Here is a 19,444-nt window from a genome sequence, read left to right as displayed (position 1 = left end):
GAAATAAATAAAACACTCTTTTGTGTTTTATTTTGACACTGAGTTTCATTATGTAGGTAGGGCTGGCCTGAAACTCACTTTATTAACCTGGTAGGCATTGAACTCACAGAAATCACCTTACTTCTGAGTACTGGGATTAAAGGGACATACCTGGCTCCTTCTCTTTTTAATTTGTTTTTTTTTAATTTTTCTCTATGGTGTGTGTGTGTGTGTGTGTGTGTGTGTGTGTGTGTGTGTGTGTGTGTTTTGACCAAAGAGTCTATCAGATCCTCTGAACCCTGATCCTCTGTAAGAGCAACCAGTGTTCCTATGCAGTAGGCCATCTCACCAACCCCTTCTGCCTGTTTTGTAGGTTTCTCATTGACGACGCTTGGATCCTGGCTTTAAAATCCTTGTTGACAATTCTGACAATGGTTTTCTCTTGGTGTCACCACCAGGGAACTGGTTTTTCTCCTCTGCTTTTCATTTAGGGGGATTGTCATGGTGTGACGTGATTTCCATTTTGACACCACTTGTCTAGATGTCAGTAGTCCTGACACTGTGGGTACAGTGGCTGTGTATCCTTCATAAACTTTTGGTGGTGTATTGTTTTTTTTTTTTTGGGTTTGCCTGATTGAATAAAAGGGATTATAACTCCAGTTCATACCAACAGACATATTTTAGACGGGTCAGGAAGAGTGGTTTCCAACCTTCCTAACACAACCTTTTAATACAGCTCCACCAACTGTAACATTATTTCATTGCTACTTCATAACTTTAATTTTGCTATAGTTATGAGTTGTAATGTAAATATCTGGAATACAGCATATATGATATGTGACTCCTGTGCAAGGGCAATTTGAGCTCCCAAAGCGGTCTCAATCCAAGGATTAAGGACCACTGATCTGGACTTAGTGGGATGCCCTTACCGACGTAGATGGGTTTCCCAGTGTTGGTGGGGAGGAGTCTCCTCTCTTGAAGGCAAAGGATCTTCCAAGATCAGGCTTTTTCCTGGGTCCCTCTATAATAGTGTACACACTCTTGATGGTTACTGATGTATCAAGTGACTCCAGGCAGTTTTCTTTCACATCCTCGAAGATAGGATTCTAAAAAGGGTTCTGCTAGACAAAAGCAGTGGCTGAAGCTATCCCTAGTGATCTTTCCCTTTTCCTAATGGCTCCTTGTCCACGAAAGGCCAACAGTAGATGTCTGAGTCCATTCTAAGCTGCAACTTTCCAATCTACACTCTTCCTCTGTGCTGTTTCTTTAACAAAGAGCACTCATGCTAAACCTGAAACCATCTTGTCTTCAGTCAGCACTAACAACCTAGTCCTCTCTGCCAGCTATGCTTTCCCATATGACCCAGCTGCTCACAATTCTGAGGCATGTTCATGCTTTTATGGACAAACAGAATGGCACTGATTGGCTAGTGTATAATGACACAGATTCTGTATTATTATGATTCAGAAACCTGTAAATACAAGATGAAGAGACCATCGGCAGAGGAAGGAGTTCTTGTGAAATGTTGTCACCACAGAAGGGATCCAGGGGGCTAGGAATAAAAGAGAGGGAGCCAAACTCCTTTTTCATAATTTAACCTTTTTCCACAATAGCATCATTAATGGATCTTTATTTGTAGGTTGCATCCCTCTTAACCTAATCAATTCTTCACAACTACATTCCCACTGGGGATTAATCTTCAGAAAATAAATGTTGGGTGATCACATTCAAACCAGAGATGATGGTGAATATTTGGAAATCTATAGTGGGGGTGGGTATTATTCTTCCCACGTGGTGTACCCTTAAGATCTCTAACTACCTCCTTCCCCACGGTAGCCTCACTGAATGACATGAATTCCGGGTTATTAATGAGGTACAGAAACCAAAGCTCATTGCCATATCCTGTCACAAGTATCAAGCTCGCAACAGCAAGAGCCCAGTGGGAAGGAAAATATGAATAATCTTTATGGTATCTCTAAAGCATAAACCCCCAATTTAATCAAAACATTGTTTTAGACTCAGCTCTCTTATATCGATATTCTTTAAATGTACAAGTCAGTGGGCTTGCATGTGACTCCTAGTACAGGTTTATACTGTACATTAGCCATCTTCTTTCTCACAACTCACCACCATTTCCACCTGCACACACACACACACTCACACACACACACACACTCACACACACACACACTCACACACACACACACACATACACACACACACACCCTGCTGCTCCCCTTCCTTTTCCTAAATGCCCAATTTCACATAATATCCCTTATTAAAATCTAAATTTTGCAATCATCTGTTTGAGTCTGGCTTGTTTCACTTAATATACTGTATTTTACAGTTCCATCCATTTTTCTGAGAACAAAACCCTTTGCTCTTACACATAGATGAAAATCACATCAATGTATATCAACTTTTTTAAGCCATTCATCCAGTGATCAACAGCTAAGGTTATTCCAATGGCTTGTCTATTGCACACAGTGTGGCAATCAGAATGAATGTGCAGGGGTCCTGGTTAGTTTTTATTGTCAGTTTGACTCAACCTGGGAAAAAGGAGCCTCAGCTGAAGAATTGCCTCCATCAGAACGTCCTTTGGCACATTTGTAAGGATTCTTTTTTGATGGTTGATGTAGAAGGGTCTAGCCCACTATGCATAGTGTCATCCCCTATGAAGGTGGCCCTGGGTTGTATGAGAAGGAGAGAAAGCTGAGTAGGTCATGGATAGGAATCCAGTACTCAGCATTTCTAAGTTGTCTCTGCTTCCTTTCCTGCCTCTAGAGTCCTGCCTGAGTTCCTGCCCCTACTTTGCTCAGTAACAGACTGGTACTTAGAAGCCTAGAGTGTGAAAATTTTCCTCCTCAAGTTGATGGCTATGATGAGATTATTCTTCTTGTTGCCTACTTGTTTTTCACTTTTTTGAAAGTTCTGTCTGTTTAATGTTCTTAAAATGATGATATCACATGTTTTCTCATGGGCTCTCTGTCTCTCACCGTGTCTCTCTCTGTCTCTGTCTCTGTCTCTCTCTGTATTTGTGTGTTTGAGTGTGTATATGTGTATGTTTGTGTGTGTGTTTGTGTGTGCATGTGTGTGTGTTTGTGTGTGTATGTATGTGTGTGTGTTTGTGTTTCTATGAGTGTTTCTGTGTGTATGTGCGTATGTTTGTGTATGTGTGTGTGTGTGTGTGTGTGTGTGTGTGTGTGTGTGTGCTTTCCAGGGTTAAAAAAAATCCCCAATGCTTTAAATCTCTGCAGGTGCCTAGAGAAGGAAGATTAAGGGGAGAGAGGGGGGGAATTCATGTCATTTGAGTTAACCCCACATTGAGGTCAGCCACATAGTCGACCAACAGTCACATAATGGCAGAGTAGTCATAAGAGCAGAGAGAGAGTAAAACTCAAAGTGTGAAAGAAAATGTGCTTAAAACTACGATAGAAGGAGAAAAAGAAGACGGTGCACTTAGAAAATTGGACAGATTTTAAAAAGCTGACATAAGTTGTTAAGCTCTAAGTACATTTAAAAAATTGTAATGTTAAAGTGGAAGGGAATTATTGGGAAGAGGGAAGGGATGGTCAGAGTGTAGTGGGGACAGGGGAGGGTTCTAAAAAGAATCCTTTTGAAGATCTGAAGAACTATGTGACACAAACAATTAAAGTGGCCTGTAATTTACAGGTAAATTCCATACTTACCTGGATCCAGTATTCTGTCTACCCATATTTCAAAAACAAAATTACCTCATCTATTTCATCCTGTTTTACTGCATTTGATCTAATAAATTCCTTGTAATCAGAAGTGCTGATAAATTTTAAAGACATTTAAAATATGACTGGTCGATATTGGGTTTGTGATAAGTTTATTCCGACTTTGGAAGCAGGTCCAGGAGCTAATTTTTCCTCGCTCTTTGCAAAGAATCCATAATTCATGATTGCCATTGTCTTCAATACAAGGTATTTAATCTTGTCAAATTCCAGCTTTGTTTCAATAAAAATGGCCCTCCTCTAATTGTGGGTTTTGATAGAGCTAATTTTGTTGTTCTATCCTGTGTGCTGCCTCGGAAAGAGAGCCTAGCAATATTTCTGATACGGAGAATAACTTAAAGTTAACCAAAGAAAACATAGGAGCTGGGAAAATAACCACCAAGGATGTTGGTGACTCAGAAACCAAAGAGTTTTTCAGAAAAATAAAAAGCATGAAAAGAGCTACTTGGGCAGACTGTGACTCGAGTCATCAGAATATTTGGGTGGGGACTTTATTTTGGTTCACCAGGAGGCTACATGAGAAGCTAAAACCTAGATGCTGGAAGTTTCTAAGCGTAACTAGGGAAGGAACTGGCCTGAGAGGGGTTCTATGACGTAAGCAGAGCCTGGATGATGTCACAGAGCACAAGGGCGGAGGTTGCGCATCTCTTCCACTTGGAGGCGCTAGACTACTTTGAAGGTGGGTTCACTATCTTCGGAGCGGGGTGTGAAAGCTAGTTCAGCTCCTGAACCCCACAACTGTTCAACAACCTATTGGTGCCTGACCGGTTTCAGAAGACAGAATCTGGACGACTAGGACATTTTCTTTTGGTAAATACGTTTATGAAGATAACTGGGACCCTTGTAGCACAGAAAGCTAAAAGTTTTCCCTCGTACAGCAAGTAACCTTACGTTCTAATGTCTTCCACGTTTGAGAGCTAGGCAGATGGTCTAGGCTAGTCAGTCTCCGGAGTTTATTATTCTTTGCTAACAATATCTAATTCAAAATTCTACTAAAATGCCAAAGCTCCTCTCTGTGCCTGTGTATTTTTGGAGAAAATATTTCTCTTTTTTTTTTTTTTTTTTTTTTTAATGGAGCTGAGGAACCCAGGGCCCTGTGCTTGCTACGCAACTGCTCTACCACTGAGTTAAATCCCAACCCCAGTAGATATTATTTCTAAAAGGCTATTGTTGCCTACACAAAAGACTCTTGTTGCGGTCGAAAATGCAACAGCTTCGGGGAATAAACCTGGGGCTGGGTCAGGATGCACAGTAGAGAAGGCCAGTGGACTGCTGTGCTTTGTCTCTGGGCAGATACTTGTGGATGTTGCCAAATAGCTCATAGTTAGAGGGTAGAGAAGGGGTGTGGCCACCCTTCTGGCTCCTTTGCTATCCTTTCTCTGTTCTGCTTGCTTAAAGTGGGGACAAGGATACTTAATCCCACACTGACCTAGCCATTCAAGGAGATGTTCCTCAGCATAGGCAAAGTGCCTCGGGCTGAAGAAATATGTCTAAATATGTTATTCTGAGCTGTAGAGAACCATTTTTTCATTTTCCTTTGAACTTTAGATTTTGATTTATGAGATTGGGTTTTTCTGTGGGTAGTTGTGTCTATCCTGGAACTAATTCTGTAAACCAGCCTGGCCTTGATCTCACAGAGGTCTGCTTCCCTCTGCTTCTGGAGTGCTGGAATTAAAGGTGTGCTCCACCATTGCCCAGCACTTCTATGAACTTCTGATTATGACAGCATTAGATTCAGATGCTCAAACCTGTTTACCATCGCCTTCCTCACCTGCTCCAAAGTTCTCATAGACAAGAGCCTTGGTCCAGCACCATCCCCAACCCCACCCCCATTGTTATTGCAGGTACTCATATGACAGAGGTACCAGCTTTGTCTCTGGTTTAAGCAGGTGAGCTCTTCAAACCCAGGCCATGGGAAAGTATGAAGCCTGAACGCAGAACAATAGCCACAAGACAGTGGACCAGGAGTACCGTGGCCTACCACACTAGGTCTACAGCCAAGAAGAAGAGGGTGTCTGTGAGGAGGATGAGCACACCATCCTTCCAGAAGCGGAAGAGGAAGAGGCCTTCTCCCCAGTCCCTGGGGAACATTGTGGGGTGCAGAATTTCACACGGATGGAAGGAAGGTGATGAGCCCGTCACCCAATGGAAGGCCATAGTTCTAGATCAACTGCCAACAAATCCCTCTCTCTATCTGGTCAAGTATGATGGAGTTGATTGTGTCTATGGACTGGCACTTCACAGTGATGAGAGGATTTTAAAGCTTAAGGTCTTGACTCACAAAGTTGTGTTTCCTCAAGTGAAAGACGCCCAACTCGCAAGTGCCATGGTTGGCCGTGCTGTGGAGCATAAATTTGAGGGCAAACATGGCTCTAAGGACAACTGGAGGGGGGTGGTCCTAGCCCAAGTGCCAATCATGAAGGACTGGTTTTACATCACCTATGAGAAAGATCCAGTCCTATATATCTATCAACTCCTGGATGATTACACAGAAGGTAATCTCCGTATCATTCCAGAGATTTCGCCAGCAGAGGTGAAGTCAGAAGTTGGCAGCGACATCTTAACAGGTCAATGTGTGCAGTTCACCAGAAGTGACGGGTCCAAAAAGATCGGCAAAGTCATTTACCAAGTTCTAGCCAAGCCTTCCGTGTACTTCATCAAGTTTGATGGCGACGTCCACATCTATGTCTATAATCTGATGGAAAAGATCCATTAAGGTGAAATTCACAAAGTGAGGGGACATATATGGGGAATTTATAGGATTGGGGTGAAAATGTTTGTTTTTCTGTGTTTCAGATACCCAATGGCCTTTGACATCCCCAGTATCTTTTCCAGTGGAATTTGTTTTTGCTCTAAAAATTAAAATGTGTGATGTGATGTGTTGTGTATGCACACTTTTGTGGAGGAGACTGGCTGTGGTGGATGGAACATTGAGAGGAAGCCGGAAAGTTCAAGGCTGTGAACAGTAAGTCTAATGTCACATACACTAAAACAAACAGTACTGAGCTAGTCTGGTCTTTAGGGAGAGGAAAAAACTGGAGATAAGGCTTAGAGGAGCAGGGATGGCACAGGGGAAAAAAAAGATGGATGTTTAGGAAGCAGTGGAGAGGGGCCAGAAATAGATAGACTCTCTGAGGGGAAGTTTGAGGGAGAAACAGATAGTTGGCGAAAGAGTGGCAGGTAACAGAGAGGTGGTCTTGGAACCCAAGGGGAAACCCAATAAACTGATCCAAGCAGACTCAGAATCAGAGAAGATCAGGGATTGTTTGACTAACAAAACCTAATGAAACCTGTTTCACATATATAGATGTATTATTTTTATTTATCTAGGTAGGGCAAGGAATGAATACAGGAGACCACAGTGACAAGAATAGTCAGGTCCCCTGGAGCTGAAATTAAAGGTGGTTGGGAGCCATCGGACATGAGCTCAAAGAACAAATCCCAGTCCTCTTTCAAAGCAGATGAGCTCTTAATCCATTGGTTATCTCTGAAGGCCCCTAAAGTCATCTTTTTAAATAAATCCAACCTTCACATGCAGAGAAGAGACCAGGATGAGGGTAAGAAAGAATAAATTGATGGTGATGTGGAAGAAAGACTAAAGAACACATGTGGGAGTTGAGGATACTGAGGGACGAAGGAATTCCAAGATGGAGTTCTCAAAAAGTGAAGCAGGAGACCCAGGAAGAACAGAAAGGGTCTCGAATGACTTGAACTTGGGCCACATCCATATTGGTCTCTTTGCTTCCTTAAAGAACAGCCAAGCTATCACTACAGAGGGTGGATGTGAGGTGGTGGCTTCCCCAGAGGACATTTTGACGAGGATAACTCAAGAATAGTGAATGCCAAATTAAGTTTATATCTATCGATTCCTGAAAGTGCCATAAAGCCCATTATTTTGTATGATCAGTAAAAAGAAATTTAAAAAAGAACATGAGGATGCCATGAGCTTATGTCAGGTATTACGTGGATCCTTTGTTTAGCTTCCCTGAGCACTGTTAGACTCTGTTGGATCCTGTAATATTTTTGAGGTCTCTTCTGAATGCCCCTAGATGACCACAAAGGGCTCCTGCACTGGCTTATCTTGCCTGACTCTCCTTCGACTGGATGGCTTCCTACAGACCTCTGGGCCCTTTTACCTTATCTAGCCCCAGGAAGTTCCCATCTTTTACTCACATGAAAGCTTATCCACAGAAAACTCTTGATGGTGCATCCAATGCAGAGGTGCTGATCTCTCCTATGCCATTTGCCGTGACATTAAAATGCTTTGCGGTTCCTGACCACGTAGCTCTCTCCTCCTGAGAAGCTCCTGTGCACTACATGGGGACTCTCTGAGCCACATCTACACTCCAAGTGTTTCTTTGTAGGCAACCTTACCTTCTACTCATTCATTGCTGTTTCTTCTCTCAAGAATAAGTTTCTCATTGTAGGACTTGAAAATATTTTCTATCTTTGATTAATTCTGCTGTTTGGAATTTTTATACTGGCTGGTTGTCTACCAGTTTCATTTCTGCGAAAAGACACCATGACCAATGCAACTTATAAGGGATAAAATTTTCTGGGGGGGGTTCTATTTTTTTCAGAGTTGGGGATCATTCCCAGGGCCTTGGGCTTCCTTGGCAAGCGCTCTACAACTGAGGTAAATCCCAAACCCCAAGGGACAACATTTAATTAGGGCAGGCTTTCAGGTTCAGAAGTTCAGCCTATTTTCATCAAGGCAGGAATCATGGAAGCGTCTAGGCAGACATGTTGTTGGAGAAGCATATCACCCCCACAGTGATATGCTTCCTCCAACAACACCACACCTACTCCCACAAGGCCACACCTCCTACTTGTGCCACACTTACCATGGGAAAATCACATTCTAAACACCACCCTGATTTTATGCCAACTTGAAACAAGCTAGAGTCATCAGAGAAGAGGGCGCCTCATTTGAGAACATGCCTGTATAAGATCCAAATGTAGGGCATTTTCTTAGTGATTTGTGGGGGAGGGCCCAGCCCACTGTGAGCGGCACCATTCCTAGGCTGGTGGTCCGGGTTCTATAAGAAAGCAAGCTAAGCAAGACATGAGGAGCAAGACAGTAAGCAGTGCCACTCCATAGCCTCTGCCTCAGTTCCTGCCTCCAGAATCCTGCCTGTTTGAGTTCCTGTCCCAACTTCCTTTGGTGATGAGCAGCAATGTAGAAGTGTAAGCTGAATAAAACTTCTCTCCCTAAATTGCTCTTTTGGTCACGATGTTTCCTTACACCAATAGGAACCCTAAGTAAGACAATGTCTTATAGAAACAGTGTATCTAGTAGAGCCACAGACTCTTACCTCATAACCACAAATAAAAGGTATAGACACTTTGTTTTAATTTAAAGGTAAGGGTTGCTCATGTACTGATCTGTGAAGTTCTAGTTTGCTTCCTTCTCTCGGTGATGAATGTCATGATCAAAACTACCTTGCGTAGGAAAGGGTTATTTGCCTTACAGGTTAGAGACCATCACTGAGGGAAACCAGAACAGGAGCTTGAAGCGGTAACAAGGACACTGTTTGTTGGCTTGCCCCCTGTCTCAGTCATTGTTCTGTTGCTGTGAAGAGACACCATGGTCAGGGCAACTGCTATAAATGAAATTATGTAATTGGAGGATAAATTACAATTTCAGAAGTCTGGTCCATCATAATGGCAGGGAGCAGAACACTGGAGAAATAGAGAACTACTGCTTTGTAAGCAGAGAGAGAGAGCGAGAGAGAGAGAGAGAGAGAGAGAGAGAGAGAGAGAGAGAGAGAGAGAGAGAGAGAGAGAGAGAAATTCTGGGAAAGCACTGGGCTCTTGAAAAATCAAACACCACCCTTGTCAACACACCCACTTCCTCCAATGAGGCCACACGTCTTAATGCTTCTAATCCTTGAAAATTTTGTCACTCCCTGTTAACTAAATATTCAAATATATCACTGTGGGAGCCTTTCTTATTCAAACCGCCACACTCCCCATGTCTTGCTCCATTACTATTTCTTACAGCCTAAAAGGCTATTCCTTTTATACATGACTACTGATGAACTTTCCCACAATGGTGGGCCCTTCCACAATAATCATTAATCAAGAAAATGTTCCATAGACTTACCCAAAGACTAACTATTGGAGGCAGTTCTTGAATTGTTCTCTCGTCTAAGTTGACTCCAGATTGTCAAATTGGGGGAAAAAAAGAGAGAGAGAGAGAGAGAGAGAGACCCAGCACCGTAATGTTTCTCTTACTCCATGTTACATACTCACCACCAGACACTCTCTTCTCTCAGTGTATAGACCCACTTCCCTGTATGGTAGAACTGAAGAGTAACTACTGTCACCAACATGAATACTTGAGTATATATGACAAGAAATGAATACATTCTACAGCTCAAAACGCCAAGCAAAAGCATTTTAGTGTGTGCTACACTTACTGGGAGACTGTCAGTCACTAGCCATTTAATGGCTCACAGTAGACCACAGAACCAAAAAGTAACAACCTACATATCATCTCCTCTCAGCAGGAGACAAAACCCTTTCTCAAAACCCATGAATATATCTGTATGCTTAGATTTTTTCAAAACCTACTTTATTTAGGGTTCTAAAACACTTCAAACACCCTTCTAGCCCACCAACCAGAGGTAAGAGAGAGAGAAAGTTGATAGGAAAAGGTTGAGAGTTGTGGACCTATTTAGAAGTAATTCTTTGGGGTAACTCCAATCTTCATTGTGCAGTACTGTCCAATAGGAGATGCAAAAAATGAATCAGTAGCAGTGCTTTGATCTGGCAGAGACCACAAGTCTCTAAGAAACCAAAAGAAGCAGCAGAAGCATTCAGAATCAGCCCGAATAGCTCAGGTTCTTTTGTGCATTTATCATTGCGGAAGGAAGACTATCGAAGAACATTGAAGCCTTGCTGGTGTAGCAATGTAAAAATGTCATCTCCCTGTCTGTGGGATTTCATTTATGTTCTTCATAAACATCCTGTCCCCATTCAAGCGTGTGCTCCAGCGAAATATCATATGCCTTCTCATGTGTCTGCTTCAGCAAAATATCCTCTCCTAACATAGCTTCCAGAAAAACATCCTGTGACAAAAGTGAGTTTCCAAAGAAACTAAATTTTTTCCACTTCATCTAGTCTTATCTCCCACTTGGCCATGACATCTCAAAACATATTATGGCAGTCTTGCAAGGCTCCTAGGCCTCAGCTCCATCACCAACTGGAGCTTCTGCAACTGAACTCCGTGAAACTCATCCCCTTTTATGAGCACAACCTTCAGTTATCCCCGCAAACATTGTGTTCTCTCCATCTTTGCTCTCAGCCAATAGCTGTCCAACTAACAGCCAACTAGGCTGTGACCAGAAAAACCCTCATCAAGAAAGCCAATGAATTTGACATGATTTTTTTTTCCCTGATGGAACGGAGTGTTCTGCTTGTATGGTTAACCTGGTGTCTGAGTCATCTGTAATAAAACCCACTACTATTAAGTTCAAAATCACAGGAACTATGACAAATAGCAAATCACACGACAAGCATCATAGTTGTCCAAGCCTTTTCTGCAGCCTTATTGAAGTATAATGTACATACTTAAAAATCCATTTATTTTAAGTGTGTATTTTAATGATTTTATAGCAAAATTTATAGCTTCCTTCCCTTTTTTAATACTCATTTCCCACTATTTCATACGATATCAAAGTCTATTAAAAACACAGAAGTGAAGTCAGGAGAACAACAAGAGGAGGAAGCAGGAGGTTCTTGATTTGCTAAGACAACAGATACATTGGCAGAATCGTCTGGATAAAACCACTTGGGATACATTGGTTCTTCTCTTAGAGTGCAGCCTCCAGAAAAAGTGTTTAAAGGATTAAGTCATGGGTCCTCCTACATCATATCCAGACATGACCTGGTATGGTCAGCATCACTTTGGCCACTTTCATGTTAATCCCATTCATCACTCTTACAAGTTGCCTAGCAACTCACATAGTTAACAAACTTATTTGGTTCATGGTTTCATAGGTTTCAGTCCATGGTCACATGATCATGAAAGGGTCACGATAGAGCTCAACTGCTAATCCCACTGGCATCCAGGAAGCATCAACACAGGAAGAGACCAAGAACAAAAAACACCCTCCAAGACATGTCGCAAATGACTAAGTTCCTTAATTTCCTATCTCCCAGTTTCCTGCCACCTTCATACACATCCATCAACAGATGAACTCATTGATTACAGCACACAGGGTCCAATTGCTTTTCATAGTCCCACCTTTGAACATTGTACTGGGACAATGTGTATCTTAAACCCATAGGGTAGGGCCAGAAGGTTGTGTCAGAGGTCTAAACTTCACCTCACATTAGAAACAGCTGGGTAGGTTTCTCAAAATCTCCTATTTCTTTCTGGTACTGAGCTACACCATGTCTGCATTGCAGCATTTTGTCTGCAATCAATTGTAAAGATGCCCCCCACCATGTGTTGGTTTGAATGTAAAATGGGACATCACTAATATAGACACACAAGTATATACACAGACTCAAAGTGAGAGGCAAAAAGGGAAGGAGTTGAGTCTTAGGAACCCACAAGGAAGAGGGAGTGGAAATATAAGATACAGATATTATCGAGACCCAGAACAAAGCATTGTCTTCTATACAAGACAGGACCACTAGCGTCAGCCCTAGCTGACAGGAAAGGGAGAGTCAGTTTTCTACAAACATAAAGATGGTGATAAGTTGGGCAGGCTCCAGTGGCTTGCCCAATGCCCATGAATTTATGGGCAGCATAAATGACTTTAGTGGGTTATTACAGAGGGGAGAAAGAGAGCCTGAATTTGGGAAAAGGAATTAGGTGTATATGGAACTGGGAGGAGTTGGGAAGAGAAGTGAGAAGTAAATTCTATCATTATATAATGTACAAAGTTCTCAAGGAACTAATAAAAGTGGTTTTTAAAATACCATATCTGTACTGAACACATACAAACCCTATTTCTTTACATCTCCTAAATAACAGCCCCTCATACAAACTCATACTTGATTCTTTCAATAAATCTACCTGTAACTCATGTGTTTGTTGATATTAGGATTAAAACACAAATTGGATATCTCGACTTAAGAGTTTAACGTGTGTGAATAGCTGCCAGTGGAAAGACTTGTCCTTGGATTTCTCAAAAGGCATGAAAAAGCCACCGTGGAGTTACTGAATTTTGTTTCAAAGACTTTAGCTCCTTGTCTGCAGGGATGCAGAGCCTCAAAGGAAGGGCATGGGACCTCCTAAGAGGTAGCATCCAACAACTGAGGCCACAGAGAGAGGTAGCCTTTCTCAGAATATGGAGATAGGAGAGCTAAAAATTAATGCAACATATCGATCAAATCGCTGTAATAAAACGACGGCAGTCAGTTCACAGAGCGAAGGAGCTGTCAGCGACTCGGCCAAGAACTAAGAGAATTTGAAAAGATAATAACAACACAGAGTTCACAGAAGGCACTATAGACTCATGGGGTCTTCGATTTAATCCCATGTACTGTGGGCAGAGAAAACAATCCAAACCAGAGATCCCTCTTGCTCAGCCCAACCGAAAGCTGTGCCGTGCCGCGGATGTCCCACGTCAAGGTCTCAACCTAGATGTTGGACGCCGTTGAGAAACCGGAACTAGTTCATTTAAGTGCAGACACCGGAAATGGCTCAAGTCTGCACCTTCATTGGAAGGAGAAAAAATAAGTCACACAGCATAGGAAGTAATCCTTGTCAGGGTCTGTATGAGGTCGGAAGTATACGGCGCCCTGATCAATCAGTAAGCACTGCCTACACGTGTCCGTGAGCCCACACAAATGAGGAAATCATTTTTAAATTTAAACACAATTTCTAATAACTAGTAACTTTTAAGTGTCCAGTGTTAGCACAAGCTTCCAGATTATGTGGTTTCTCAGGCAGAACAACGCCGCAAAAGAAGTGAGTTTGAAACTTTGGAGGTTCCCACTATATGACAGCAAACTAAGAAAAGCATGGAGGGAAGGAGAAGGGGAGGGGGAGCGGTAAGGGGAGGGGCAGGGGGAGAGAGGGAGACAGAGACAGACACAGAAAGGGAGACAGACACAGAGACATACACACAGACACACACATGCAGAGATATACACGAAGACACACTCAGCCCAATTGAGGAATTATAGAAAGATAGCCATCAAAGGACCCGAATATTTGGTGCAAAATTAGGTGAGCTGTGTGGAGGAATGAGTGCCAACCAAATTTTGTAAGTTCTGCAGCCACCTGCATGTTTCCGCACCCCCTTAGCTGTCGGGGTATCGCATACATGGCTGTCACTCCTGCTTTCTTCATTTGTATTTTACTTTAAATCTCCCTTCTCCCCTGTTCAATGTGGCCAGCGGTTTTCCAAGTGGAAGGACTTCACAATGCACTGTGTTGAGGGAGGCAGGGAAAACAATTTCAAAATAGGCTCAGTGCTAGGGCAAACAGTACAAACAATCCATACTTCACCTCCCAAGGAGGGGCTCAAAGAATACAGAGGCTCTGGCTGGAGCACAGAGCCAAGCTTACAAAGTTAGGGCCCACAGCATCACTGGGAACCAACCAGCAGCTCTCACTCAGCCCTCCATGCTAATGACTCATTCTCATCTCTTGAGACCAGAGGAAGACGCATTTGGAAGATCTTCTCCCTAAAAATGAGGCTTTTATGGAAACTCTTACGAAACATAAGAACAATTTTTAATAGGAAAGCACACACACAGTAAAAAAAAAATAAATGGCAGATTCGACAGCCTTTTCTGTGATACCATCATGTACACACACACACACACACACACACACACACACACACACACACCAGAAGAATAGACCTACATAAAGGATATATTTCCAGGCACAGATATCTGTTGGGAGGAGTTTGACGTTCTAACAAACTTCAGCCAAGGACTCCATTTGGAAGATTCAGAAGGTCAAGACATTGGTTTACTCCTAGGAGCAGATCACTATCTATCTCACAGAACCTTTATGGAAAACAAAGGCAGATCACCCTAGAATGAGTTAAATAGAATCCCTTTCAAGGCTATTTAAGAAATTTGGAGCCAAACTCCACAGACAGTTAACAGCAAAGAAAGTTACCCATGACTGCAGTTTGTATAATAGTACTGAACCTGGTGAAACATTTCCTAGTCTCCTAGGAATCATAGAAGTGAGAGGGAACCAAGGCAGCCTGGGCATCAGACTTCAGTCTCCATACCAAGTGCACTTTGCAGGCTAACACCCACATGGCTAGTCTGCAGTTCACCAATCCTGGTCATGAAGACATTGAAGAACAGTAGACGCCCAACCTGGTAGAGCCACTGTCTCTGGTTCCTGCCTTCAGGAGGCTCCATGGTCATTCCACTCTTAACTCTCCACAATCCTGTTGACAAGTGTCTGGGCTTTATCTTTGACTTAGGAGTATATTTTAGTCCTTTAGATCTCTCTCTCTCTCTCTCTCTCTCTCTCTCTCTCTCTCTCTCTCTCTCTCTCTTCTTCTCTGTGTGTTTGTGTGTGTTTGTGTTTGTGTGTGTGTGTGTGTGTAAATGTTATAAAGATTAATAAAAAGAAAAAGTTTCTGGTTACAGTAAAAAATTAAATAAAGATTCATTTTTTAAAGCTTTATTTATTTATTCCATGTATGTGAGAACACTGTCACTGTCTTCAGACACACTACCAAAAGAGGGCATCAGATCACATTACAGATGGCTGTGAGCCACCATGTGGTGGCTGGGAATTGAACTCAGCCCCTTTGGAAGAGCAGTCAGTGCTCTTAACCACTGAGCCATCTCTCCAGCCCTAAAATATAGTTTCTTAAGAGAGCAGTATAGCGTGGGAAGCAATAAAGATGCCCCATTTATGGATGAGCACTCAGTCTCTTTGAACCCCTGGGACTCGGGAAGCACCTTGGACAAGGAGGTGGGAAGAGTGTAAGACCCAGAGGGTGAGAAGAAGGGCTGGGATTTGCTGCCTTCAGGACATGACATGGCTGCTGCAATTGTGAGCTCACAGCAGCTGTGGTCACCTGCATAGGTCTATAAAGGTCCACCAGCTAGACAGAATCCCTTACTGAGGAGGTTTTCAGGTCCTGATGGCTGCTGGGGTAAAAGAATCATTCTTCTCTAAGGGTTCCGTCACTGGTAGAATTCCCACATTCCTGTAGATGGTCACACACCCATAAGTACATAACCAATGCTAACTGGGCTTAGTGGTTAAAGGTTGGGAAAGAATTTATGAATTTTGAGGGATGGTTATTGGCAGGGAATTTGGACAGTGCTGAGGGTGAAATGGAAGAGGTTATGGCCATGTTTCATTGTATACATGTATGAAATTCTCAAGGATAAAGACAATTTATTATTTAATAGAAAATTTAGACTATTAGCTTTAGCTCCGTAATATAAGGCTGTATGACTTTAAAGAATTCAAATATTGAACATAAATCAAACTAATTGACTGCCTTATGATTCAAGGAGCAAATTATACGTACTTAATATAATACACGTTCTCCCTCTTTCAGTCTCTTTCTATCTCTTTTCTCTATGTCTCTCTGTCTCTCTCTCTCAAACACACACACACACACACACACGCAGATGCACACTTACATTATTTTTATGTTAAGGTGTTAAAATTCATGACACAATCAATGTGAAGGAATAGAGGTTTTATGGGCAAACAGTCACAGTCATTGTGTTCAGACTGTCGTGGAAATGACCACATGGCAACAGTGTATTGATCTGTGTCACTGAGAACTTGCAGGAGCCCTGTTTATATTTGGGTGGATCAGGCATCCAAGAGTTCAGTCTGAACCAGCCAGCTCCCTCCTTCTTGCCCCAGTGACCTACTTCTGCTAGGGCACATCCTGAAAGATTCCTCCACCTTCCTAGACAGTGCCATCAGCTTGACACAAAGTGTTCCCACAGATGAGACCCTGGGGAAATTTCACACTCAAGCCCTAACAACAAGGAGCGAGGCAACTGGGAAATGCTTTATGAAAACAGTTTAATTTCAGTTCTGTAAACAGGACAGGGAAGAACCCTTTGATATGGATTGATTTAGTCTTTAGCTTACAGAGTGCACCCCAAAAGATACATAGTGTAGAAAATGCACAGTTTTCTATGTAGCAAGCATGGTGCTGAAAACAACACATTAATGAAAAAAAAATGCAAAGAACTGGGATATATAGTAACAATTCCAATAGTCAGTTTAAAAGGCTTTTTATTTTTATATGCGAGCTGTCGTTATTAGTTCCCACCTGGGTTAATTTTACAAGGAAAGAAAATCTCAAGCTCTGACTATCCCATCGACCATGGTGTCATTCATCTCGGTGTTATGGGTCTCTCATCTAGGGATTAATAATCAGGGTTTGACCACAAAATCCATCAGCTCAATACATGAGGCTTTAGCGGAGAAAGTGAGGTTACAAGTATGTAATGCCCTTTAGTGTCTTCTCTGCCTGTCTGTTGCATGCATGCCTTGTTGTTGACTATTGTCAATGGTAGTGGTTGTTGTTGTTTTTAAATATGAAATGTTGAATGCAAGGGCAAGTGGCAGTGATCCAATAGATCTTTGCATCCTCACTTTCTCTTTCCTATCTCGCGCTAAGTCTCCCAATCCTCAGCAATCATTCAAATACACTGAAACAACTCAAATATAATGAAACAAGGTGAAATCAAGACACTGAAACAACTCAAATATACCGAAACAAGGTGAGGTCAAGATGCACTTGCCATCTATAATTTGTGTTTGCATGTTGACCATAATCGTTTGGTAACCCTTAAAAACCACATGATGGGACTTAGGAGGATCGGTGGGTGAAACCGCTTGCTGCCTAGGCAGAACTGAACTCAGATCCCAGTCATCATGAAACAGGCAGGGGAAACCTGTAACCCCAGGGACAGGAAGGGGGAACAGAATCATTAAGGTCTGCAGGCTTCCAGCCCGGAGGAAATTTTGAGAATTTGGGATCAGGCAATGACACCACCTGTCTTAGTTAGGGTTACATTTCTGTGAGGAGACACCATGACCAAGGCAACTCTTAATAAAGGAAATATTTAATTAGGGCTGACTTACTGTTTCAGAGGTTCAGTCCATTATCATCATGGTGGGAAGCATGGCAGTGTCCTGGTATACATGGTGCTGGAGAGTGTTCTATATCTAAATCCGAAGGCAGCCCAGAAAGAGACTTGTAGCCACAGGCAGCCAGGAAGAGCATCAAATCTACCTCATTGGGCAGAGTTTGAATACTAGGAGTCCTCAGAGCTGGCCTACACAGTGACAAACTTTCTCCAACAAGGCCACACCTCCTATTAGTGGTACTTACCATGGGCCAAGCATATTCACACCACCGAAGTGCATCAAAAGAAAATCGCAGAGAGACATAGAGAAAGATACTGCATGGTATCCTCTTGTAGCACGGTGCTGCAACCCCCCCACACACACACATAAACCCATGCACCTGTGCACACATGAGCAGATTTATTTATTTATTTACTTTGTTTTATTTTTTTTTCCTTAAAAACTTGGTACATTCACATAATGTGTTTGAGCGAATCCATCCCCATCCCCTCCCCTCAAATCCCTCCCCTTTCCTCCCTCCTAATACCACTTGCATTTTAATAGAAACGTCTGAGTCCATTTATTGCTGACTAGATATGTGGGGGTGAGTACAAACATCCAGTGGAGCATGGACAGCCGTCAGGGGCCAAATCCATGAAGAAAATGGGCCCTCTGACCTGTAGTCATCAGTTGCCATTAGTTCCTCAGTAGGGGGAGGGGAGCTTCAAGACTTTCCACCCGACTATTCTGGGATTTATCTGTGCAGATTTTGTAGATGGCATCCTAGACACTGTGAAACATATGAACACACAAACACACACACACACACACACACACACACACACACACACACACACACACATACACACACACACACACACACCAAAATTTAAACCCGAGAATGGTTTTTAAAAGGTTACACAATGTCCTAAATTCAGTTCCTTGGTGTGAAATATTTGAACTCCACACCAGATCATAATACTATCTATATAAAATAAAATTATTCAAATGAATATTTTAAAGTTCAGCGGATATTTATCTGTTAAATAGCACAGGCTGAATGAAATCAGTTGGTGCCAAACTTCCCTAAGGCTGCACAAGAAAAATTGTAAATCAGAGTTCAAAAGCATCAATACACAAGGGTGAGGGTATCATCAGAGATAGAGGACCTACAGGATAGGGTACAGAGGCTCAGTAGACCAGACAGGTGGATCATAAGCAAAGAGCCTGGAAAACGGGCCATTATTACCTTGACAACCTTCAAAGGCTAGGGGAAACGTAAGGGATAGGTACCACCCAAAGTGAGAAAAAAAAAAAACTTTAATACATTTACAGGACACTTAGCTTCTAAATACAGTGTGGATTCGAATCTACAGTGTGATTATTTTCTTATGATTATGTAAGATGCTAATATATGGAAATCATGTGTAGATTATATGGGAAACTTCAACTTTCCAAGAGATTTCTAAATAAATGTGTTTTTTAATGCAAAGTCGGTAGTGATATTTATTCCACTTCCATTTTTCAAGTCTCTGTCTATTCTAAAATATATGTGTTTATTTTATCTACAGTAGAAAATGTCCTTGTAATGTAATGAAACATTAGTCAGCCCAACTAAGATGCTTTCTGGAAATCAGTTAACCTCAGGCACTGAGAG

General features: G+C 42.2%; 1 protein-coding gene across 1 annotated transcript; it reads left to right on the top strand.

The window, feature by feature from the left end:
- Window positions 1-4,351: 4,351 nt before the first annotated feature.
- Window positions 4,352-6,614, top strand: LOC134484449 (Y-linked testis-specific protein 1-like). The gene is made up of 3 exons (XM_063280670.1): window positions 4,352-4,547; window positions 5,582-6,454; window positions 6,534-6,614. The coding sequence occupies exon 2, from the start codon at window positions 5,659-5,661 to the stop codon at window positions 6,451-6,453; it is 795 nt and encodes a 264-aa protein (XP_063136740.1). The 5' UTR covers window positions 4,352-4,547; window positions 5,582-5,658; the 3' UTR covers window position 6,454; window positions 6,534-6,614.
- The last annotated feature ends 12,830 nt before the right edge of the window (window positions 6,615-19,444 follow it).

Source organism: Rattus norvegicus, chromosome Y (assembly GCF_036323735.1).
Source record: "Rattus norvegicus strain BN/NHsdMcwi chromosome Y, GRCr8, whole genome shotgun sequence".
NCBI classification, from domain to species: domain Eukaryota; kingdom Metazoa; phylum Chordata; class Mammalia; order Rodentia; family Muridae; genus Rattus; species Rattus norvegicus.
This window is presented reverse-complemented; position numbering and strand designations above follow the sequence as displayed.